Source organism: Rhinolophus sinicus, chromosome 16, assembly GCF_057876585.1.
Source record: "Rhinolophus sinicus isolate RSI-liver-muscle chromosome 16, RSI-T2T, whole genome shotgun sequence".
In the NCBI taxonomy this organism is placed as follows: domain Eukaryota; kingdom Metazoa; phylum Chordata; class Mammalia; order Chiroptera; family Rhinolophidae; genus Rhinolophus; species Rhinolophus sinicus.
This window is the reverse complement of record NC_142516.1, coordinates 4461293-4485766: the sequence shown is the minus strand read 5'-3', so window position 1 is coordinate 4485766 and position 24474 is coordinate 4461293. Positions and strand designations below refer to the sequence as shown.

General features: G+C 56.9%; 2 protein-coding genes across 6 annotated transcripts; one reads left to right on the top strand and one right to left on the bottom strand.

Moving 5' to 3' along the window:
- The first annotated feature begins 776 nt into the window (after window positions 1-776).
- Window positions 777-16507, top strand: POMT1 (protein O-mannosyltransferase 1). 5 transcript variants are annotated; one of them, XM_019728876.3, is made up of 20 exons: window positions 777-939; window positions 1795-1946; window positions 3036-3142; window positions 3292-3342; window positions 3878-4024; window positions 4681-4792; window positions 5155-5220; window positions 5306-5399; window positions 5610-5765; window positions 6809-6939; window positions 7333-7428; window positions 8716-8808; window positions 10486-10582; window positions 11986-12078; window positions 12366-12486; window positions 12750-12847; window positions 13466-13579; window positions 14250-14376; window positions 14934-15111; window positions 15730-16507. In XM_019728876.3, exons 2-20 carry the CDS (start codon window positions 1825-1827, stop codon window positions 15902-15904), a joined length of 2178 nt encoding a protein of 725 aa, XP_019584435.2. In that variant the 5' UTR covers window positions 777-939; window positions 1795-1824; the 3' UTR covers window positions 15905-16507. The 5 variants fall into 5 exon arrangements, 4 of the variants coding, with proteins under 4 accessions (XP_019584435.2, XP_074187323.1, XP_074187321.1 ...); XM_074331222.2 differs by having other exon boundaries at window positions 792-939; window positions 3856-4024; XM_074331220.2 differs by lacking the exon at window positions 777-939 and adding an exon at window positions 1077-1270.
- On the bottom strand, window positions 16496-24044 carry UCK1 (uridine-cytidine kinase 1). Its single transcript, XM_019728878.3, has 8 exons — window positions 23907-24044; window positions 22288-22654; window positions 21663-21822; window positions 20696-20792; window positions 20391-20533; window positions 20201-20295; window positions 18393-18441; window positions 16496-17666 (listed from the first exon to the last, which is right to left on the bottom strand). Exons 2-8 carry the CDS (start codon window positions 22573-22575, stop codon window positions 17488-17490), a joined length of 1011 nt encoding a protein of 336 aa, XP_019584437.2. The 5' UTR covers window positions 22576-22654; window positions 23907-24044; the 3' UTR covers window positions 16496-17487.
- Between the last annotated feature and the right edge of the window lie 430 nt (window positions 24045-24474).

The window sequence follows — 24474 nt, the reverse complement described above, 5'->3', positions numbered from 1 at the left end:
ACCCACTGTGAAACGTGGGCTGTAACAGCACCTGCCTTGTGGGGTGGTGCAGATTCACAGACCTGGCGGGCCGCACTGAGCACAGCACCGGCACCAGTGAAGAATGGATACAATGTATAAACTACCCCCAAGTGAGTTGCACACTTTCCGCGCGGAAACCCTGCCCATCGGCAGACAGACTCCTTTCGAGCCCCTGGACTGGAAGGATGGGACCTGGCCTGGCCTCTCCCAGCTCCAGCGCCGCTCCCACTCCCTGGATTCGCCGCCCACAGGTGGGTCCCAGGCTTCCGGAGGATGCAGGGCGCAGCCCCCGCGTCCCGGGCCCGGGGAGCCCTCTCGCCTCCGCGGGCGGAGCCCCCGCGCTCCTCCACAAGGTCGGCCGTCGTTACGTCCGCAGCGGCCTTTCTGTCCGTATTAACATACACGTAGACGAGGGGCTCAGAAGGGATGAGGTGGAGGGGAAGGGCTGTTCCTCCCGGTTCACCACCCCGGTCTCGATGCCGCTCCCACGACAATGCGGGAGCGCGTTCCCTCAACCGAAGGTGCTGCGTCCCGCGGCGGAGCGGGCCGGGCCAGGCTCGCGGGACACGGTGGGCCCGCGCCACGCTCAGCAACCTGCGGTAGTTTTAAAAGATACATGCGTGCTCAGGGGGCTCGAGGAACGCCACACCCGCTCCTAACACGCTAGAGACCCACGCGGCTCTCGCGCAGCAGGACACTTCAAATCCGCCCGGCGCACGCCCAAGTGCGCACGCGCGCCGCTGACCCGCAGGCGCGGCGAATCGAGCGCCGAGCAGGGCGGTGTTGAGTGCCGAGCGGCCTCGCCCTCGCCCTCGCGAGGCAGGGCCCGCCAACCGCCGGCGCCTCCCGACGGATCCCACACATCCCAGGTGTGGCCCGGCCGGCGGAGAGTCTCTGCGGGGACTTCAAGAAACGCTGGTACGTTTGCAGCGCCGGGGACGAAAGCTCAGTCGGGACCTAGGAGAGTCCGTGCAGGGGCAGGAGGCGCATGCGCGGCCTGCGGAAGCGCTGGGGTTGGGGGCGTCGGTCCTGCCCGAGCAGGGGGCGGGGCCGAGGGCAGGTGTGCGCCCGAATAAGGAGGGTTTGCAGCTGGATGCAGTTTCGAGTGGAGAATGGGGGCGCCGTGACAAGTGACCCTGGGGAAGGAAGGCGGCACCCAGGGGCAGAGGAAACCTTTGGGAAAGATAGTGGCCCGGGACGAACGCAGCCTGCGGAAAAGAAATGGAGTGCTCGGAAAGAAGAGCGGGGGGTCTGCCAGGCAGATGCTGCTTCAGGGAGGGAAGCGGGGGGCATCCAGGGCAGATGGAGCCTTAAGAGAGTTAGAGCTTGAGGGAAGATGAAGCCTCAGGGAGGAAGCGGGGGGCGACCGGGTGCAGATGTACCCTCAGGATGAGAAAAGGGGCGCCAGGGGATGGTGCTGCCCCAAGGAGGGAAGGGAGTGAGGCGCTCTGGGCAGATGAGGCTCTTAGGCTCAGGAGTTGGAGGTCATAGGGCTGTAAGCTGGCTGCACTGCCCAGGTGAGGGCGGAGGAGCCCATCTCATTCATTACCAGTGGCCTCCCTCCTCAGCAGGCTACCTGGACCGAGGTGTTGAATGAGTGAATATTCACTTGAGATTCCTGAATTCCCACCTTGGGTAGCTGCTGGTGCCTCCTGACTCAACGGCCCCACAGCCTGGTTCTTCCTGGTGCATCGGAGGTCCTTTATCGTAGCCTCTGTGAGCCTTCCTGGTTGCCACCCATTTACTGATGGCAGCTCTTCCCTTCTTTTCCAGGGACTTCTCCCGGGCCTGCTTTTCTACAAGATGTTGGGATTTTTGCAGCACCCTGTAGTGGTGACGGCTGATGTCAACTTGAACCTCGTGGTCCTGACTTTGATGGCGTTACTGAGCCGCCTGTGGCAACTCACCTATCCAAGGGCTGTGGTGTAAGCCAAATGCCATTCAGGGTGAACGGGAAAGAACTGGAATATTTGTTCAGCACATTGGTGACAGGAAGTGCCTTTTTAAAACAGCGTAAATGGGAGAGTGAAACTCCCGGCTTCTTGGTGATGGGCGTTTTTTGGCAGTTAGAGGAGAGACTGGCTTGTCTGCAGGAAAGCCCCTGCAGAGTGCACCTGCTCAGTCTTAGGTCTGTAGCTGGTGCAGTAGCCTCAGGTGACCCTTTAAAACTTAGACAGCGGAGGGTGGAAGATTGAGGAATTTGGAAGTAATCCTCATTGACCTTATAGTGTGTTCTTTGTCATAATGGGAAATGATTGCTTTTACTATTAAAGGGCTGTTTATTGTCTGATTAATACACGTGTTCTTTTTTGCTTACCTTTTTATTACGGAAAACATCAAATATGTACAAAGGTAGGAAGCATAGTATAATGACTCCTTCATCATCCACTTTCAACAGTTAAGCAACTCACAGCCACCCGCTCCTGTGCAGTATGTTACATTTTTTTAAAGCAAATCATAGACATTATATTTCATTCATAAATAATTCAGTATATACCTCTAAAAGATCCGGATTCTGAAAAACCACATGACCACAGTAGCAGTATCATGCCTAAAAAAACTGACTGCCATTCCTTTATGTCATCTGAAAACATTTTGTTGCAGTTGATTCTGCCCTTTTTCCTTTTTGCACCTACGACCTTTTTGTGGGGTCCGAGATCTGATTCCAACATTTAGCCACAGATGTGCTGGTAGACAAGGGAATTAGCCTCGTTTCAGCAGGCTTGCTCATGGTGCACCCCTAACCTGAAAACTAGGGAGAGAAACAGAATCTGTGTCGGGAAGACCTCCTGAGTGCCTGACTGAACTTGGTGAGTTCTCCTTCCTGCCCTTATGGATGGATGATGTCATACACATTTGTTCATATCTGGGGACCTGGTATAGTTGGTACACAGGAGCCGACCTTTGCTGACCACTCCCTGAAGTCGTTTGGAAACACAGGTGTACGTGTATCCTGGCGCCTTTTGTTTACAGCTAAGATTTATAGTGAAATTTAATGTGGGTTTGTTTTTCAGTTTCGATGAAGTGTATTATGGCCAGTACATCTCTTTTTACATGAAGCGAGTCTTCTTTTTGGATGGCAGTGGACCGCCATTTGGCCACATGCTGCTGGCCTTGGGAGGTAGGATCCTTTAAAACTTGTAGGTGAAATTTCTTGAGGGCAGACGCCCTGTCTTATTTATTTACCATTGTTTCCCCATTGCCTGCCACAGTTTGGCGCTCCTGAAATGTTGCTGAATGGCGTGGTTACTGATTAAGCCTCTGTTTTAGGTTATTTAGGAGGATTCGATGGTAACTTTTTGTGGAACAGAATTGGAGCAGGTAAAAAGATTGTTTTCACTTCTCTTGTTCATTTGTACATGTTGCAGTGGAATGGTAGTGGCTTTCGTAGGAAATCACAACTGTGGTTTATGAAACTAAGTCCAGGGTATGAGAAATTATTTGGGTACAAGTGAAAGACTTTCGACAAGCCTGGTGAATATCTTAGTGTTTAGTTACAATAATTATTTTATTTCTAGTTCTTGGCGCACATGGCACACTCTACGTGGCAACTGATTGCACTTCTTTTGTATTTGTAAATTGTGTGTGTGGCCACAATGTTTTTGGAAGTAGATGGAGTAAATTTAGAAATAAGTATTAACTAATTTCAGGCCCTTAGTGAGAGCCGGTCTTTGACTGTATAAAGCGCATTTCAAAGCCTTCAGAGCCATACTGCACACTCCGTCCTCCATAAGGTCCCCAGGCTTATGCACTTTGGTTTTAGCGCCTAGGAATGTGATGCTTTGTGTGAAAACACCGGTGGTAACGACTGTGCTGTGTGCATGGTGCACTCAGCCCCGCTGTGGTTGCCTTCTAGAATACAGCAGCAACGTGCCCGTGTGGTCCCTGCGCCTGCTGCCGGCCCTCGCAGGGGCCCTGTCGGTCCCCATGGCCTACCAGATTGTGTGGGAGCTCCGCTTTTCTCATTGTGCCGCCATGGGAGCTGCTCTGCTGATGCTTATCGGTGAGGCCCGGGCCTCTGGCTGCCTTGATGCAGGGAAGAAGCGAGCGCTGGCCTTCGTTACATTTCAGTGTGGCCCCGGAGAGCTCAGGGTTTGACAGATGTGCCCCCTGCAGCAGCTTCTACTCATCCGGTTTGTCCACATGTGACTCTGGGAGTCACCCCACTCCCAGTGTGTGCGGCACGTGCCTGGGCACACGCACCAATAAACTCCCTCGTGCCATCTCCTCCCAGGCCTCTTTCCGGGTGTTCCTCAGACAGAATCTTCCAGCCCAGGTTTATAAACAAACGAAATTAGCTCACATATAAAATAAATGAATTCGTGTTTACTGGGTGACAGCTCTGAGGCCCTGTGCTGCCGTAGAATTACAACATTCATGGCCTGCACAGTCAGTTTTACTTCTGCAAATGAGAAAACCAAAGACTCAGGAAAGTGCCGTGACTTGCCCAAGGTCACACAGGTCTCAGCAGGTGCGACTCACCCCTAGGAATCTGCCTTCATGGTCTGGAGCACGTCCCCTTCCAGGCACCCTACATCTGAACTTCCCACCTTCACATTCTGTGACATAGCAAATGTATGTGTTTTGTGGGTGTTTTTGTCGTCATGCGTTGTTTGCTCTTCGCTTCCTTACAACTGACGGACGTCGTCTTTCCGACAGAGAACGCCCTGATCACGCAGTCAAGGTTAATGCTCTTGGAGTCAGTGCTAATTTTCTTTAATCTGTTGGCCGTGCTGTCCTACTTGAAGTTCTCCAACTCCCAACAACACAGGTATGGGAAACGGGACGCGTCCTTCCTAGTTAATGAGAAAGAGGAGTCTGGGTGGTCTGTCGACCCAAGTGGGGCCGAGGCCTTGTCCTTCTGGGCAGCTGCTCGCTCACCATCTTTCAGTCACCTACACTGGCCTTTGGCTCATGACCTCATAAATACGTCCTCATTTTTCTGTAACTGAAACTAACTGGAGAAACGTTCTGGCCAAGAAGGAAACCTGCCGAAACGGATGTTTTGGGAGATGAGGGTCCATTTTCCTAGTACCTAGAGCTTGGTGCAACCAGCTGACCCCGAGAGGTCTCCGAGCCTTCAGGGGACACTTAGTGACCTGTTCCCAGCTCTCTCCTCCGCTCTGCCCCCAGGCCCTTCTCCCTGAGGTGGTGGCTGTGGCTGATGCTGACAGGAGTGGCCTGTTCCTGTGCCGTTGGGTGAGTTTGGTCCAGGGGTCTGAGGTGGCGCCCGTCCTCCCCGGGCTGTGTCTCATGTGCGCTTTCTCTCCGTTGGTCTTTCCAGCATCAAATACATGGGTCTTTTCACTTACTTGCTGGTGCTCGGAGTTGCCGCCGTCCACGCCTGGCAGCTGATAGGAGACCGGACTTTGTCAAATGTAGGTGCCGACAGCCTGTGCGGCGCGAGGCCGGCCCGTGTGGGGTGCCGAGGGGGTGGGATCGGAGCAGAGGAAGCGTCTGGTGGAAAGGCTTCAGAAGACAGGCCTGGGAGCCGCCCTGGCGGCGTCTGCGGGCGGGCGGCGGGGCTTCCTGCTGCTGACTCCGGGCGCGTGTGGGGTGGCGGGATGTGACTCTTCCTCCTTTGACAGATCTGTGTGCTCTGTCACATGCTGGCCCGAGCGGTGGCTCTCGTGGTCATCCCGGTCGTCATGTACTTGCTCTTCTTCTACGTCCACTTGATTCTGCTCTACCGCTCTGGGCCCCACGACCAGATCATGTCCAGTGCTTTCCAGGCCAGCCTAGAGGTGAGAAGGGACATGCCACAGCGACCTGAGAAAGTTTATTTTCTTTTTTTTTTCTTATTGGGGAGCAGTGTGTTTTTCCAGGACCCATCAGCTCCAAATCAGTTGTCGTCGTTTTTTTCAATCTAGCTGTGGAGGGTGCAGCTCACGGGCCCGTGTGGGAATCGAACAGGTGACGTTGGTGTTATCAGCCTTGTGCTCTAACTGAGCAAACCGGCTGCCCGACATAGAGTTTCCTATATAAACACCATCAAATGAGCATTAGAGGAAAAAGCAGATGGAGAAATGAGGAATCTGCTCCAGTATTTTAAACTAGTTCTGACTATGCTGATGGTGTGGGAAGAGACGAAGGGTCAGCTCTCGGCAGGGTGACCTACTGGAGGCCCGTGGCAGGTCCTCCAGCCTCTGGGCCGAGACATGTGCTTCAGAGGACAGACTCAATGCACGTTCATTCATACAGACTTTGCAAAAATGGTAAAGTGTGCTGATTGAGGGGCGGCCGGTTAGCTCAGGTGGTTAGAGCGCGGTGCTCTTAATAATAGGGTTGCCGGATCGATCCCCACATGGGCCCCTGTGAGCTGCGCCCTCCACAACCACGTTGAAACAGCTACTTGTTCTGAAAAAACACACTTAAAAATAAATTGTGCCAATTGAGGAGGTTAGAAAGTGCACTGGAGTCAGGACCCTCTGTCGTGGTCAGCGGCCGGCTATGTGTGTGGGCAACGAAGTCGCCCGCGTCTCAGTGTTCTCGTCTCTTAAACAGACATCACAGTTGCTCTTACCTGAGGATGCCGGTCAGAAGTAGATGAGGGTGTGTGTGTGTGTATGTGTGTGTGTAAGGATTAGCGCCAGAGGTGGCATTCAGTCAGTGGTGGCTCCAGTTAGGACCACGGAATGTAATAGGACAGGATTAGATAGTGTATAATTATAGCTAGTTACGTGAAATTGCCGCTACCCGGACACTCACTTCTCCCACCAGGAGTGGCTGTCGGAGAGGCCAGTGCGATGCGTCTCTCTCACACTCGCCCCCTTTTGCCTTTTCTCAGGGAGGGCTGGCTCGGATCACGCAAGGCCAGCCCCTGGAGGTGGCATATGGTTCCCAGGTCACCCTGAAGAATGCCTTTGGCAAACCCGTGCCCTGCTGGCTTCATTCCCACCAGCACTCCTACCCCATGATGTAAGGAAACCACCGTCTCACCTGCGAGATGATAAAATGTTGCTCATAGTTTTGCTGTTACCAGCTTTCACTTTATATGAAGAGGTTTGGGAGACAAGAACTTGAGCTTAGACCTGCTTGTCCATGAGTCTTGTCAGCCCTGCGTGTAAACCTGCGGGAAGGACTTGCTGAGCTCGTCCCTGGCTGTCGCACACGTCGCTTTCTGCGCTTCTTGAGCGCTGCTTAGGTTCCCGTGTTCTAGTCCCTCTTAGGTTTAAACTCATTGTCTGTTGTATCCTTATTTCCCCTTATATACCTCGCTAGTAGTGTTTGTAGGAACCTCGGGAGAAAGGCCGACTGGCCCCTTCACCGACCTACCTGCAGACATGTTTCTTTGTTGACTCCTTCATGCAGATACGAGAACGGCCGAGGCAGCTCCCACCAGCAGCAGGTGACCTGCTACCCCTTCAAAGATGTCAATAACTGGTGGATCGTCAAGGACCCTGGGAGGTGCGTACAGGTCTGGCGACTTCTGGGCATGGCTCACCTCTTTATTTTTAATTCAAGTGGAGTTGACAGAGCTCACATTCTGGCCTGGCCGACGAGGCCCTCGGGCAGTCCTGGGCCGTCCTGTCTGTCCATACCTCCTTCCCTCAAAGCTCTGCTTTCAGCTCAGTGCTGAGAAGCCCATGATGAGGGGGTGGGTCATTTGGAAGTGAACTGCCTGTTGAGTTCCTTGCCCAGTGTTTGCCCCAAACTCTCCTCCTCCTTCGCCCCTCGGCCACCACTCCCTCTCCCCTCCATGCAGAAACAAGAACTCTGCTCTTGAAAGCCATTTTCTCGCTCAGGCCTCACAGACGAGGTCTCTCTCACTCTTGCCCCCTACCTCCAGTCCATCCGCCAGTCCTATTAATTCTGCCTCCAAGCGAGATCTTAAACCATCCAGGTCTTCACCTCCCGCCTCCCCTAATGGTCGGCTTCCACCCTCCCCCCAGCTTCAGCCCCCCAAGTGGGCCTTTAAAACGTAACTTACAACAGGTCACTCTCCTGCTCTAGCTTCCATTGCCCTCAGGTGGAATCCAGACCCCTCACAGCGGCCTGCAGGGCCCATACACCAGGAGGTGGCGCCAGCCTCCTTCCCGCCCACAATGCACGTCTGCCTCTTCATTTCTCCAGGGAGGCAAACTGCTGCCCTGGGCTTTGCACGTGCTGGCCCCCAGGAGCCATCCTATCTGATTGGCTCCTTCTGACTTCAAAGTTGAAGGTCAGCAACTCAGGGAGGCTGCCTTGACCACCCCCTCCTCTCTGCCACTGTCCCCTTGGCTTTCTCACATCCATTGTTGTACAGCCGCTGACTGTCGGTTTGCGTCTCGCTTGTTTGTTCCGGGGTTTGCCCTCTTACTGCAGTGACTTGGGGCAGCGGGCCACGCCTGGTTGTCCAGCCGTCCGCTCAGCACCCAGCCCAGTGTCGGGACCTAACAGGTCCTGAATACGCGCTCACTGAGTGGACGCTGCACGAAAAGCCGGTCTGTTAGAGGATTTCTGAGCGTGCAGTGTGTCTGTCACTGTGGCGTTTGTAGACAAAACAGCAGCTAGAATGTGATCGTGGCAGACAGAACCACGTGACCTTGGCTTCCAGAAAACATTTCAACAGAACGTCTGTGTTTTGTATGACACAAGTTCACCTCAGATAAGGTACAGGTTGCCCGATGTGAGCACTCGGAGCCCCTGTCACGCGGGGCTGTGGCTGCTGGGCGCCCCGGCTGGGCACCGTGCAGCCAGCCTGTGTCTCCCCAGGCACCAGCTGGAGGTGAGCAGCCCGCCGAGACCCGTGCGGCACGGAGACGTGGTGCAGCTGGTGCACGGCATGACCACACGCCTCCTGAACACGTGAGTGCTGCGTGCTCCCTCCTCGCTCCTTCTGGAGTTTCCTGCAGGGTCTCTGCTCAGAGCACTGTCACCCCTCTGCTCTCCTCCTCTCTGGGGCTGGAACCCCACTTCCATTGCACGCGATGTGGGGAGGGGACGCTGGTGGTGGCGGCTGAGGGGAGGGATGGGAAGGAAAACAGAGCCTCAGGGAGGGAGGAGGCAGCTTGCCCATCCCCCAGGGGAGGTGGGGCCGTGAGTGGGTGATGATAGGAGAGTGGCAGGTGCGTGTGCACAGGATGAGGTGTGGGCACTTCCGTAAGGGTGTCACCTACAGTGTCTGTGTCCCGGCAGGATAGAGACGGGGCGTAGATGGAGTCAGGAGGGCTGTTACACGGGGGCCCTTAGCCCTCACCTGACTTGACCTCTGAGCAGCCCCTGCACGTCCACGTGCTCGGGCCCCTCGTGGCATCTTCATGACTCCCACATCTGTGCTTCAAGTCCGGGCCCCCCTCCAAAGGCCACCCTGCACGCGCGGCTGTGCAGGGCGCTCTCCCTGGGAAGCACAAGGGCCTCAGCCGCCATCCTTGATTCTTCCCTCCTCTCCCATGTTCACTCCATCAGCAAATCTCACGGTCTCGATCTTCACAATTGACCCCCAGACGTGGCTCCCGTCACTCCCTCCGCCCTAGTTCAGGCCCCATTTCCTTCATCCTGTGCTGTTGGAATAATGGCCCTGACCTGCCTCCACCCTGCACACAGCAGCCCACGGCGCCCTTTGGAAAAACTCACAACCTGCTTCCATCCCTTCTCTGCCTAAAGCCCTCCCGTGACTCCCACAGTGTGACTGTCACACTCGGAACACCGTCCCCACCTCTGTCCCAGCTGCAGCCCCTGGTGACCCCCTGGTGAACGCCATTCCTGTCACCCGGGCCTCCCGCTGTCCCTGAAATGGCCAAGTGCAGCCTCCTTGGGGCCTTCACACTTGCTCCGTCTGTCTGGAATATTCTTTGACTCGGATCCCCCCTGGCCCACCACTGACTTCATTCAGGTGTCAGCTGAAATGTCCCCTGATCCAAGAGCATTTCTCGTGTGCTATCCCTGCCTTGTTTCGGTTTCTTTCGCAGCACTCACACAGCCTGGCACTGTCTGGTCCATCAGTGCGTTGGCTTGTCTTTTCCAGGGGTGTGGGACTGTCCTGTAGCTCCCTGTGCTGTTGACAGTGCCTGGCGCATACGTAGCACGGTCACTGAGTGAGTGATTGAGGGGAAGTGGTGTCTCTGGGCATCTGAGGTTGTTTTCCAACAATATTTTTGGCGACTCAGCCATTTTCAATCCCTGGCCATCAGGGAGCGGCCCACCTGCGTGTGGCCATGCAATTGGGATAGAAGGTGCCCTCCTTGGAGACTTGGTTTGTCCCTGCAAGTGGCATGAGGAGACTTGCCCAGTGTAGACTGCCGTCTATGAGATGCCACGTCTGTGTATTTGCCCTGGAAATGTGATTATTGCCGAGTTTCTGCCTCTTCAGTGTTTTCTTTATGCCCAAGCCCTTAGGTGGTGCATCCTGGGCAGGAGCCCCTGTGAGACCCGTTGCCCTGTAAGGCTGAGCCAGCTTTGTTTCAGGATCTTTCCCTAAAGAAATAGTGAATGCCTTTCAGCAGAGCTTGAGGGAGATCCCGCAAGCATTGTTTGGTTTTCCAGGCACGACGTGGCCGCCCCCCTGAGCCCCCACTCGCAGGAGGTCTCCTGCTACATCGACTACAATGTCTCCATGCCTGCCCAGAACCTCTGGAGACTGGTGAGTCCCGCTAGAAACGGGTTGTGATGGCCACCGACACGCGCACTTCTGACACAGAGCGTTTGAAACCGCCATTTAGAGTAATTCTGATTCAGGTGTAAAATTAGGCAAGTGGTTCACAGTCATAAAGAAGTCACAGATGTTGTCACAGGGATCAGAGACTTCCTCTTTCATGGACCACAGGAATCTGGATGTTTCCTGTATCAGAATAGGTTTACAGGGTGATGGGTAAACGCGCTGTGCTGGGCTGTGTGCGGCTCATGGCTCTGCCCGGCGGAGACGCCCTCTGCCTTGGTCACCTGGTGCCTCAAGAGCAGGGCACGAACACAGGCTGGGGGCTCCGGCCACACTCCATCACCGGGGAGCCTCTTCTATTAGCCCTTCTCTGGTGGCAACAAGCGCCCTCCTTGCGGGATTTCCTGGGAGAGGCTTGGCCCTCTGGTGGGGGTATTCCTGGGGACGCCCCTTCCTGGGGCAACTGGGCTGCTGGCCGCCTTCCTCAGAGTGACCAGGGCAATGTGGTCCCCTTACAGATGACTCTCACTCTCCAGAGCTGCACGTGGCATCCTGGGGAAGGTAGCAGGAGGAATGTTCTGGTAGTAAACCATTGGCCCACCTGAATTAGGTCACATGAGCCTGAAACATACTGCAGATAGTGCTCGCAGCAGTGGCCTCGGGGGCACCTGCATGAGTCAGACTCTGCTCCTGGCCTCCAGCTGGCTGCAGCAGCTCCCCACTTAACACCAGTGCCTCCCCCAACCCCCAGTTTTGGTTGTCCCCAGTGCGAATGACTCAGGGGCCGAGTTTCCCTTCTGTGTAAGGCAGCATTCCCCCGCTCCGTGCTGCACATGTCCCCACCTCCATGCGAGCTGTTTGCACCCACCCCTCGCCATGTCACCCTGAGTCCTGATGGGGCTTCGCTTACTGATGCTGCTGAGGGCTCGTCGCTGATCCCTTTCCTCCTCCTCAGTCCCCGCTGGTGGCCCCTTCAGCCCAGCATGGAGCAGGAGGGAGGACAGCTGATAGCAGGGCCAGCCCCTGGGCCCAGCTGCCACTTGTCGCCTGGGGCTCGCTGATTTCATCAGCAGCTACGACAATGCCAAGTACTCTTCAGATGTTAGTGTTTTATTACCTGATGTCAGGAATCCCCCAAGACACCTTTCAGGGACAGTCTGGAACCTCCATTGTGCCATCTTCCCACTTGGGCTTGAGCGCTGTGCCCTCTGGGTGAACAGGCATCTTTTAGGCCCTGAGGCCTCTACCAGAGAACCCTGCTGGCAGGGAGGCTCAGCCTGCTGGCTGCCCTGGGGCACCTGTCCCCTTGTATCAGCCAAATCAGTTTTGACATTGAAGGGAATCTGGAAAAGAACAAACTAACTGACCAGACATGCTTTCTTTCACAGGACATCGTGAACAGAGAGTCACCTGCGGACACGTGGAAGACCATCCTGTCGGAGGTGCGCTTCGTGCACGTGAACACGTCTGCCATCCTGAAGGTGAAGGCGCACTGCTTCCTGGCACGGCCAGAGCTCGGGGCTCACAGCGCCCGTGCCCACTCTCCAGGCTGAGCCCGGCCTTCCGAGCAGGACATCTGTTTCAGTCGTTGCCGTGCTTGCACTAATGGCAGGCGGGAGGCCCTTATAAAGTCTCAGAACCGAGTCCTAACTGAAGACCCCATGGAGGGAGGCACGCCTGCTGACTGACCAGGGTGGGGGTCCCCTTCCTGCTGGGGCTGAGCCAGGGCTGGGGCCTCCCGGTCACACCCTTTGCCCTCGTCTTCCAGCTGAGTGGGGCGCACCTCCCTGACTGGGGCTTCCGGCAGCTGGAGGTGGTTGGCGAGAAGCTGTCCCGGGGCTACCACGAGAGCACCGTGTGGAACGTGGAAGAGCACCGCTACGGCAAAAGTGAGACCCGCACATGGGGACTTGAGCGCCCTCCCTGTAAACAACCAGATTATCACCTGAGGTGTCGGCCGGCACTGCTGCCAGCTCTCTAGGGTCCAAAGGTTCTAATTTGCCGCCTAGTTTCGCATGTGGGGAAAAACTAAATGGAGTCACTGTGGGTGAAAAGCAGGGAAGTCAGCTTGTGACTGAGCCGACAGCATCTGGGGGGCGCTCTCTACCCTGATTCTATTCACATTCTGTTGCGTTCTGGTATATTTTGTCAGGCCAGGAACAGAAGGAGAGGGAACTAGAGCTGCATTCACCCATACAGGTGGACATCAGCAGAAACCTGAGCTTCATGGCCAGATTCTCGGAGCTGCAGGTGACCCACGGGTGGAGGGAAGGGGCTGGCTGGTCGCCAGAGAAAACACTGTGGTCTGTAGGACTCTTACTTACCTCCCTGCATCAGTCTTTAAACTGGGACCTGACTCAGTAGGGAAGGGGCGTGAAGGGGCGCGTCGCTCCCTCTGCTGTGGCACTCACACCACTGTTGGTCCCAGCCAGGACTCTGGCTTCGCAGGCAGGAGATTCTGTAGCCACATAGCATTGCCACGTTGCCAGGGTAGGTTTCGAGGCCCCCCAGGTCAGGTCAAAATGGGCAACAGTGAACATGGTGGAGCCCTAGAGCCATCAGAACCAGTCTTGGGGTCCCGAATCTAAAAGTACCCTCAGCACAGAGACCAATCACTTCACCTACAGATGAGGTGACTGAAGCCGCTGGGGCAGCCACCTCCCGGCGTCACAGCCCAGCTAGAACTCAGGGCTCCTGGAGGGCATGCCCCCCTCGGCGGGCACGCTGCCTCTGCCTCATGAGCTGAATGAACTTGAGGTGGGACACCCACGTGAAGGGACAGCGGTTTGCTCAACCCCTGACGGATCCCTGAGCAATGAAGGCTCTGGCTGTCCGCGTGCGTCTCAGGGGCCTCTGGCTTCATTGCAGTGGAGGATGCTGACGGTGAGAAGCGACGATTCGGAGCACAAGTACAGCTCCACGCCGCTGGACTGGGTCACCCTGGACACCAACATCGCTTACTGGCTGCACCCCAGGACCAGTGTAAGGGTGCTGTCGGCGGAGAGTCCTCTGTGCTTCCCACACCCCCTGGCTTCCTCCAGAGCCGTCCTTGCAAAGGCCTGTCACTTGCTTTTCTCTAAATGCTTGGGCAGCACAGGCCAGGGCTGCCGTCAGACGCCAAGGAGAAAGGTCATGTCTGCATGTGGAAGGAAGCTGGGCTTCTCTGCCGTTGTGGGAGCACTTTGTTCCCCTTTTCGGCCAAAAGTGGTTTTTAAAATACGCCCTTCCTTCCTGCCTGGCACTTCACGTCTGAGCCCCGCCCCGTGCTTCTTTCCTTACGTTCTCCCCACACATTAGAAAGAAGGCAGCACCGGCACCAGCCCCAGGCCGTGCTCAGTCATCACTCAACGGATGGGGTGGGGGGCTAAAAACGCTCACCTTCTCCCCCACCAAGAAGTGCAGCCCAGCAGTCACTTGGGAAGCAGGCCCCAGAGGTCACCCGTAGCTCTGGGTTGCTCTGTGTAGTCACTCTGGGAATGGCTCTGCGGTTCCTGTTTTAGAGAACCGCAGCACTTTCTAGAAAGGCTCTCATCGGGGACAGGCACGTCCAGGACTGGAGGGCGGACGGCGCTGGGTGCTGGGGCGTCCTCCCTGCGGGCGCCCTGGCAGGCAAGGTCGTGCTGACTTCAGTCTGCTTGTCGCTCGCTTGCAGGCTCAGATCCACCTGCTGGGGAACGTGGTGATCTGGGCTTCGGCCGGCCTCGCCACCATGCTCTACGCCTTGCTTTTCCTCTGGTACCTGCTCCGACGCCGGAGAAAGATCTGTGACCTGCCTGAGGGTCAGTGCATCTGCCGCCCCGTCCCCAGTTCTGACCAGGAAGCTCTGTCTTAAGGCGACCTTTTTGCACCAGGGAACTTGAATTATTGTTGTGTCCCCAGAGCCGAAAGTTTGCACTTCAGCTCCCTCACTGCCTTCGAGGCTTCTGCAGGGAGGTGCAGGAATGGGCAGGAACTGCTCCGCGCTGGTTTCCTGCAGGCTCTGGAAATGGCTGGATGGCACCGTGGCCACAGGCGCTTAGTCAGGGTTGGTGGTGGTTTGCTAGTAACACGAACCTGCTTAAAACAATATTGAAACAGAAAGGAATAAGCACCCAGGGTCTGCTGTCTCCCCACTGACGCCCGCTCCACAGCTCCCCCAAGAGTCAGACTGACTATAGTCCCCATGACAGAGGCTGGGCCGGGCCTCCAAGGGTTGGGGCAAGGGGGTCAAGAAATGAGAGCCTGTCTGTGTGTGTGTGTGTGACTCAGGGACGGGTGAGCCAGTCTGACAGCCTGGCAGAGCCCCAACAGACCAGGCCCAGGTAAGGCGCTTTGGCTTAAAGTGGCTCTTCCCCAGATTCCTGGTGGCGCTGGGTGCTGGCTGGGGTCCTGTGCGTCGGTGGCTGGGCCGTGAACTACCTGCCCTTCTTCCTGATGGACAAGACGCTCTTCCTCTACCACTACCTGCCCGCACTCACCTTCCAAATCCTCCTGCTCCCCGTGGTACTGCAGCACCTCAATGACCACCTGTGCAGGTATGAGCCCACAGCCGCATCTCGTGGGGGGGGGGGGTCAGGGCCCAGGGGAGACAAGTGATGATTTCAGTGCGACGTGGAATGGGTTAAGGTCATGTGAGGTACACACAAAGTGCCACAGGGGTTCAGAGGACGAAGCCATGGCCTGCTGGGCGATGAAAAGAGCTGAAGTGGGTGGGACACGGGAGGGCGTCTGTGGCCTAGAGGACACCAGGAGCAAAGGCAAACACGGAGGTGCTGGTGTGTTCTGGAACAGCTAGGGGTTAGCAGGCGGGTCGCTCGGACGTGCTGGATGAACCAGGAAGCTTTGTAAAGCAGAGCCAGTGCTGGATGCCAGAGCCTTTGGTAGTCGGTAGCCTCAAAGTATCTCTGGAGGGCTGTGATGTGATTACGCTGGCATCTGAGTTTAGATGGAACAGAAGCTGTGGCGATTCGAGGAGTAGACGAGTGAGGCAGGTCGCACTCAGTGCCTCAGGCCAATGGGACAGGGCTGATTAAGGCCGGGCTGGCAGGAGGGAAGGAGCAGGAAGGCCGGGGGAGAGGACCAGGAGGCCAACAGGTGGCAGCCAGCGGGGATGGGCCTGCCCCCTCACGCTGGGCCTGCGCTGGCGCCCACAGGTCCCAGCTCCAGAGAAGCTTCTTCAGTGCCCTGGTGGTGGCGTGGTACGCCTCCGCCTGTCACGTGTTCAACACGCTGCGCCCACTCACCTATGGGGACAAGTCGCTCTCGGCCAGTGAACTCAAGGCCCTGCGCTGGAAAGACAGCTGGGACATCTTGATCCGAAAATACTAGGGCACGACAGGATGAGATGCCTCTGGCCGGGTCAGGACACGGTGGAGTGTGTGTGGCTCTGAGCTCATTGGGGACTGTCCCGGCCTGACGGAGCTTCTGTTCTTGCAACAGTCCTCAGATGAGCGCCTCATTTTAAGCAAGGTTTGTTTTTTCCAGTTAGTAAAGAATATGTCCCACGTCCACTAACCCCTAGGGGCCCCCGACTAGGACATGTGGTATTGAGCGGCTAGAGCAGGACTCGCGATGGGGGAGGAAGGCAGGAGGCGGCGGGCAGTGACGGGCGTCAGTCATGCTGACAGGTGGCGTGGCAGGCTCTGGCAGACGGCCGCTCCTCTGTCCTGAGCACCCCTTGGATCCACTGAGCTGGAGTCTCTGGCCCCAGTGAGTTCAGTGTCAGATAAGCCACTGGAGTGACCGGATGTGCCCCTCCCATCACTATAGTGAAGACTGTTACTGCTCAGTTTCTGGCTCTTCCAGGCCCCTGAGATTTGGCTGAGGCGTGTGCGAGTAGCATTTTCAAGTCTAGGTTTGTCACCCATACGTTTCCTTGTCCTGAATTTGTCTTTTTTGGTTTAATTAAAAAGGGACAAATTGGCATTCAAATTGGTATTATTTATTGACTCTCCAAAAGGACACAATAGGCTTGACCAAACTGTCAGTCATCAGAAACCGGCCTCAAGCTCAGCCACGCTCCACTGATGTCACATGTGTAACTAGTTACTACTCAACAGAAGGAAACTGGGAGTGCCCGTGCAGTGTAGCTGGTGGCAGTGGGAAGGGACAGCCACCATGTAGGAGGGAAGACAAACCAGGACAAAAGACCACAGGGATTTGTGGGGCCACAGCACACACCTGGACGTGGCCCTGGTTACACTGGGGAAGAGACCTGTCAGGCAGCACCCTGGGCCAGGGCCCGTGCAGGACTGCGTGTGGACACCCCGCCTGCAGGGGCCAGGCAGGCTCAGGGGCTGGGCCAGCGGGACACCCCACTTCTGTCTGATGCTGGGTAAGAACACGCTTGTTCCCCAGGCTCCTTCCGCCCTCTGCCTTCAGAGCACAGGCCAGGAAGGAGGCATCTCCATGGCTCCTTGGGTCAGTGTGCACCAGGGAAATTGGGTTAATAGGTCGCAACAAGCATGGTGTTATAAAACAATAAAACAAAACATTTGGATGTAAAACACATAAAAAGGGAAGTATTATGTTTCAGTTACAAGTGTGAGAACCAGATTGTACTAGAAAGAAAACCTCTCACTGTGGATTCACTGTCAGAAACACTGGAACAACCAGTGTCCGGGCACCTTCCTCCGTCATCCCCAAACAGGTGACGTGCGTGTTCCTCCTGGAAGCAGGCACCACGGGCTCCCCACACTGTCTGCAGCGCTTCTCAGTGGCACAGACTTAACCCTCCGGAATGAGGGAGCTAGTACGCATACCAGGAACACCTGCCAGCATCCCATTCAGCAGGTGGAACGATGCGTCCCAAACACCACTGGCCGTACCAGACCCGGAGAGGAAGCAGCGGTGGCGTGTGTAAGGGCAGGCGGGCGTCTCTGGGGACCCTGCCTGGAGGCTGAGCACCGTCCTCAGTGGGGTCTGCTGCTGGACTCCAGGTGCGATCGTTTGCCGGCCGTGAGCATCCCGGGATGGTCTGGCTCAGGAAATGTTCTCTTGTAGCTCCGCCCGTTGGACCCTCCGCGGTGCCACTTGCAGATGTCACCGTTCAGAATGTCCTGGATGTGTTGCACGATCAGGTTGATGGCAACTGCAATAGACAAGAATGGTTAGCGCACTCGTTCTCCACCACAGCGCACGGCAGCCAAAGGGCTGCTGTCACTCGCTGGCTGCACCCGCCCCGGCCTGCCGCCAGGAAACCGCGTTGGTTACGTCCGTCTGGCACAAAGTCTCCCCAGACAAAAATGCATGTCAGGGCATGAGTGCAATCCAACTTCCTGGCTTGGTCTGCGAGGGTTTCTACTAACTTAGAGCCCGGTTAAAAGATTTTCTGCTAACAGTGACTCCCTGTCAGTGTCGTATATGTACCAGGGGTGCCAAAAAACTGTCTACAAGTGGACACTTTGGTCAACGTTGCTCAAGCAGCAGTTCGCCATAATCAGAAGTGTCTGGACGCTGATGGGAACCACTTTGAGCACCTCTTGTAATTGCAGAAGTCAAACGTGACTTGTATTCATCTTCTGTTATTGGCATATATTATTACAGTTTTAAGTTTTTTCCTTAAAATGTGTATACTTTTTGGCACCTTCTGTATATATATGTATATGCTTTTTTTCCACCAGCTTTTGAGAAATAATTGACATATAGAGTGCATCAGTTTAAGGTGTACAGAATGTTAAATATATTTTTAAGTGTATTAACTTATGCCACAAACGTACAGATGGCTTCTCAGTAACTACGCTGGGACAGGGCAGAGTTGCCCTGTGGCTCTGGGAGCAGACAGAGGGGTCGGGCAATCCATTGGCCTGGTTCTTACCCATATTGTCGACCCCACGAGGAATTATCACGTCGGCATACTTCTTCGTCTGCAAGGCAAAAAGGAGGGTCTCGTAAGCATCTGTCTGTCCCCTCCCCAAGGTGACTTCAAGTTGTTCAGGGCTTGACTCGAAGCATTGGCAAGGGAGCAAGCCCTGGGATGTCACAGGTGGGGTGAAACAGGGATTTGGGGCAATTGTCAACCAGGTGTGGGGGACAGTGCTCCAGGAAGTGAGGGCCCAGGCAGCCAGAGGAGATGGTGTGTCTCCTGGTGTCTCTGACACACTGTCTTGCTCGTTCCCACGAACACTGTTGCAGGGGACAGTTCTCTGGGCTAACAATTCACTGGGCCAAGTGAGCGTGGCACCCTCCACAGCATGTGACGTGCGTCCTCTGCAATTAAGAACCTCTGCAAGAAGCCTGGGGGAGCGAGCAGGACATACGCCGTGTCCTTAATCCATGCTCTGCTTGCGAGGGCAGCGCAGTGCCCGCTCCCTGCCCTTCACCCAGCCTCTCACGTGCCCACGCTGAGCAGCTGCCCTCCGTCGTGCGCCTGCTGCTAGGTAAGGGCAGGGAGGCACGCCAGGCGGTGCAGGGCCACCGAGGAGGGACCCCCGCCAGATGCTGTGGAGGGGACGCTCCTGACCCAGGCAAAATGGAGGCGGGGAGGGAGACATCGGTGTGCCCGTCGGATGGACCTATGGACTGTGTGGTGTTGTGGTGTGTGGATTTGGGCCAAGGAGGCAGCAGGGACTAAGTCCTAGGGCAGCTGTGTCCGCAGGCGGTGGAGACCCGGAAGACGTGTGCACAGAGGCCGGCTTGGCTTCCTGGGCTGGCTCACGGGTGGGATGCACACCCTGGGCTGAGGGGGCAGGAGCGGTGCAGCCCAGCAAAGCTCGGAGAGAGTCTTAACCACCAGCGGGGGCGGGCGAGGGGCGCGGTCAGCTCAGACTCAGCGCTACGTGTGAAGGGTGAGCGAGAGGGAAGTTCAAGGACAAGTCTCAGGGCCCTGGCCGAGGATGGTGTTGCCGCCACAGGGTCACCGGTCAGATGTGGTGTCCACGGTAACAGTCAATTTAATTTTCTAGTTATTTTCCAGAAGCTTGTAAAAATTGTTTTTAAATAGCAGCAGGGAGACCTCATTTGTCCGACTTATCTATAGCATCGTGTAGTATTCTTACCTTTAAGAAGCAAAATATTGTTAAATTTCCCTTGAAAACACTCCAATTTGACTACAGCTGCAGCCCTATCCAGTTAGAAAGGTAAGATGGAGGGAAAGACAGACGGCTGCACAACCACACACTCCTCTGCCAGCCAACTGGACCTTCAAGTGCCCAAAAGCACAAAGCGCCCTGGAGAAACATACGGCGTGATGAAGTTAAGCACCTACTACGTGCCAGAGAGCACTTTTGGCAGTAGGCAGACAAAATCACCACGGGAGTTGGGGGGTGTAAGCAAGATCGGCCGTGCCTGTCAGATGACGAGAAGCATCCTGGGAACACAGAAAGCAGGCAGAGGCCGGAGCAGGGGCCCGGGACAAGGTGGCACGGGAGGCGGGGGCTCTCAGGGTTGCGACGGCAATGCAGGGGCGCTGGGGAAGGCCGAGGCAGGGAGGAGGAAGCCGGTGTGGGTGCAGAGGGCAGGGCTTTGGGAGCTGAGAACTACTCCCTGGTACTTGGGTATAAGAAGCTAATTCTCCACTTGTCAATCAGACCACGTTCATCCATGACTCAGGTCCCGCAGAACAGGCATCATGCGTCTTCTTCAACAGGGAGAAAAGGCATCCCCAAATAAGTGAAAGATGGGTACCGGCAGGCAGAACTCCTCGAAGGCTGGCTTCACGAAGGTGGTGTACTGGCTCAGAATCTGCTCCAGGTCTCTCCCGCGGTTCACGTCCCGAAGAACTGCAGCGAGACGGGAGCAAAGCGGTGACCTTCAGACATTGGGACGCGAGGGCAAGGCCAGCCTTGCCAGGGGCAGAGAGGCCCGTCTGCCTTACCTCTTCGCGACAGCCTGACGTCGGAGTCGGTGTCCACGAAGAGGCGCAGGTGGAACATGTCCCGGATCTCCTGGCTGTAGAACACCAGGATGCCCTCGAACAGGACCACGTCTGCAGGGTACACCACCGTGGTCTCCGGTAACCTGCCAGGCAGCAGAAGAAACGGGCTGTAACTCCAGGGAGAAAGCAGGGCACGGTGTCCGCAGAAGCCAACAGGTCCTGGCCGTCTGCAGGTCGGTCTGTGCAGGCGCCAGCGGGGAAGCCTCACCAGCTCCCAGCACACACCCCTGTCCACCCAGGCTCACCTTGAGTGGGTCACAAAGTCATAGGTGGGAACCTCCACAGTCTTGCCCTCCACGATGTTTTTCAGAGTCCTGTGCATCAAATCATTATCAAAAGCATCTGCAGGGATGGAACACAAGGCAAACAATCCAGGGGTTCTGTGGGGACGGCAAGGAACTTCCTGTGCCTCCGGTGGGCCGGCCGCAGCTGGGTGCTGGCGGTACCAGTGACCCTAAGGAACACTGGGACGGGAGCGGCCCCTACAGTTTACATTTGCAGAGCCCTCTGCAGTCCTGCAAACCACAGCATGGACCTGTCCTTCCCGACCTCAGGCAGTGCCACTGCCCAGGCTGCTGTCCCACCCAGAAGTTTCCTGATTGGCTAGTGCTGGGAGGTAGGTGGGTTAGACATCTGCTTCTCTCTATTTCTGGGAAATAACCACAGACGGATGCTCGCCCGGCCTCCTTCCCATGTGTCCCCAGGAAAGGAATGAAGATGGGAGCCAGCCACAGATTGGAATCTTCGAGTCGTGGCAGGCAGGGGCAGCCTGGCCTCATCTACCCCATCTCCACCTGTTCTCCTGGCCCATGACCAGCCCAGGAAATGGCTCTCATTTATCCACTGCTGGCCTCTCGGGGATTTTGCCCCAGGGCAGGTGGGGAACTGAAAGGCCACAATGGACAGAGGTGTGTGCAAAGGGCCCCTAACAGCGTGAGGGTGAGTGTGGACTTCTCCGTGATCGTAGTCGTGGCAGAGCAGTGGTCCCACAGGCCCCAGAGGGGCAGACTTCCTAACTGGCTCCACCCAAGGGAGCCAGCAGTTCCTGCAGGGTCACCAAGTCCACCTGGCGTAAGCACGCAGCCCGCTCCGCCTCAGGCTATCCAGGTAATTTCATGGACCCACTCGGGTCTCTACATCCCTGTCCAACCCCAGGCCTGGGTCTGCCCTCCTCCCCTCTCCCGCCGCCCCACCCTCAAGGTCTACATTTACCTGGGTGGTCAAAATTGTACTGCCCTTTCAGGGCCTTGGCCTTCTGTTCCGCTGTCAGGACCTTGTAGAACCTGTCTTGGCTCAGGATGACCAACTTCCGCTGCCGGTGGTCGACTTCGTTCTGTCCCAGCAGCTCCATGATCTTCTCACACACAGTTGACTGGGAACACACACAGCAACAGGATCCCCACCTGAAGCCACTCATCCCGCCACGGGCGCCGGGCCTCTCCTGGGCGCTGCTGCTCCGGCCTCGCGTCTGAAGACACTGACCCAGTGAGACAGCGACAGCCGGGCGGGACTTGGCAGGAGGGCCGCGGCGCACTGGCAGGGGAGGCGTGGACCTGGGGGCCCCGGGGGCCCGGCCAGTGGGGCGGCTCTGGAGAAGCCGCGCGGGCACGCGAGCCGCTCGGGGTCCGCGATCCGGCGCAGGCCAGGCCCACCCCGGCCGCGGCCCCTTCGCGCCTCCGCGCCCCGCCCCCCGCCCGCCCCCGCCGGGAGCGGACACCTCCGCAGCCAAGGGCGCGTCTCCCCTCCGGACGGAGGCCGGATCGGGTCGCCCCGAGTCCCAGGGGCCGGGGGTCGAGCGGACGCGGCGCAGGCCCCGCCGGGCCGCCCAGCCCCTTACCTTGCCGCTCGCGGTGCCGCCGCTCACCCCGATCAGGAAGGGCCGCTGGTGAGGCCGGTCCGCCTCGGGCGCGGCGCCCTCGCAGTCGCCGCCTCCAGCCGAAGCCATCTCTGGCGCCTCTTGCCCGCATCGGGTTCCTAGCTGCCGTCGCTTCCCCAAACCAGCCGGCCCGGCCCCCCCGCTGAGGTCGGAGACGCCCCCCCGGGGCTCCACTTCCGGGAGGCGCACGGAGCGGCGGGTGCGCGCGGGGCATGGTGGGAGTTGTAGTCTGAGGCGGGCGCTGCGCATGTGTGGGCTGGGTCCCGCAGCTGCTCGGGCGGCGAGGGTGGGTTACCTGGGCGCTGCCGCTCCTTGCGCCGTGTGTTTGCTGCAAAGGACGAAAGCTACTCAGCATCGCAGCCGGCTGCGGGAGTCTCCAGACGCCCGGCGGCCTCCCCAGCAGAGGCCCGTGGCCTGGAAGCTTCCTTCCATCCGCACCTCCGCTGCCTCGGGTGGTCAGGAATGATCCCTTGGGACTGCGGTGCTGAAGTGGGGGCATGGGCCCGCGCCAGGGCTGGCATGTGGGACTCCTGAGTCCCGTGGCCCGGGTGAGAACCTGGCACCGGCCTTGTCGCCTCGTGTGCGGTCACCCCAAGAACGAGGCATCCGCCTCCACGCCTCAGCACCTATCCAGTGCACTTCGCTCCTGCCTCCACGTGGGTCCGACCCCTCTCATCAGGTCACTGCCTTAACCTGCCTCGGCTCACCCTCTCTCCAGCCCATCTACACTGGCCACCCGAGTTTCCTAACACTGCCCGGTGCGTGTCACTCACCCACTCCCCAGCTAGAGCCTTCAGTGGCTCCCCACTGTCTTCTGCAGCAAGTGTCCCCTGTCCTGCTCAACCACACTGCCTGTGGTGGCCAGCTGTCATTGAATGACATTTTAGACTCTCGCTCCAGGCAGGCTGTGAGCCAAGAAGGCAGAGGCCCAGGCTGTTGGGTTCCACCTGTACCCCAGTGCCTGGCACAGACAAGGCACATAGGCAATGGATTCAAATTGTAGATTTCCCCGAGGCACCAAGGCTCTCTTTGCAGGTCTCGTTCCTAATGCATTGTGAGCATTCCATGAATATTTGATGATGCTGAAATATGATGCCGGAGAGACTAGAGTAACGTGCAGGCATCAGGCGAAGTCACTGTTTATGTAACTTCAGAGGTATTCACTCATCTCAGGAGGGGTTACAGGCAGCTTCTGCTGGTCAAGGGCAGGGGGTACAAGGGGAATTGGGCCTCCTGAGCCCTGTGGACCTGGACAGAGGGAAGCTGACCAAGGGGCAGCCATCCCGTAACTGAGAGGAATATATACAGGAGCTCAAAACAGGGAGGACCATTTACCTGTTCATAGTGAGCATGGCAAGGTTAGGAGCCAGGCTCTGGGTGGAAAGTTGGGTTCAAACCTTGCCTCTGCTGAATGACCTTGGGTAGAGTTGTGATCATTCTGTTTCCTTACTTCCCAAATGGAGGAATGTTATGACTTTGTTAAATTAACATTGGTTAAGTGGAGTACAGGGTGCTGGAAGGTGAGCAAGGTATAACAACAGACCACAAGAGAAATTGAAATAGAGAAATGTATTACTCACATATCCTGGAGGAAGTAGGCCGGGAGGTGCCACCCGTGAAGGTCAAGGCAGAGCACAGACCGGCAGGACCCGGGGCACATGCCTTTGCTGGAATCTGTGGGTGGAGTGCTTCGGGGTTCCCGGGCTAGAGCCGGATTGGTCAGTTCAAACCCAACGAGTGGAGTTTGGTAAGTTTGTGTGTATCTACTGCTGCTTTTGTGCTGTAACAACTCGGGGGTCTTATCTAAGGGACGCACAAGGCATATGGGTTTGGGGGCAGGGAGACTGCTGATCTCAAGGGCTGTTGGAGACATCCTGTCAGGAGCTGACCTGTGCTCGTGCCCCGGGCTGCTACCTGGGGCATGTGCTGGTCTGAAGGGGTAAGTTTCAGGCCAGTGCAGGCTGCTGGGCCAAACAGGATGGATGCGGACGCAGCTGTACCATGGAGGAGCTTAGCTTAACTCTGGACAGGCTCCATGCTGGAAGGTACACAAAGGGCTTGGCGTACGGTCTGACCAGAGGAGATCCCTGTTCCGTGTATTTGTCAATTTGGCATCCTCTTCTCACAGTTAATTATATTAACTATATT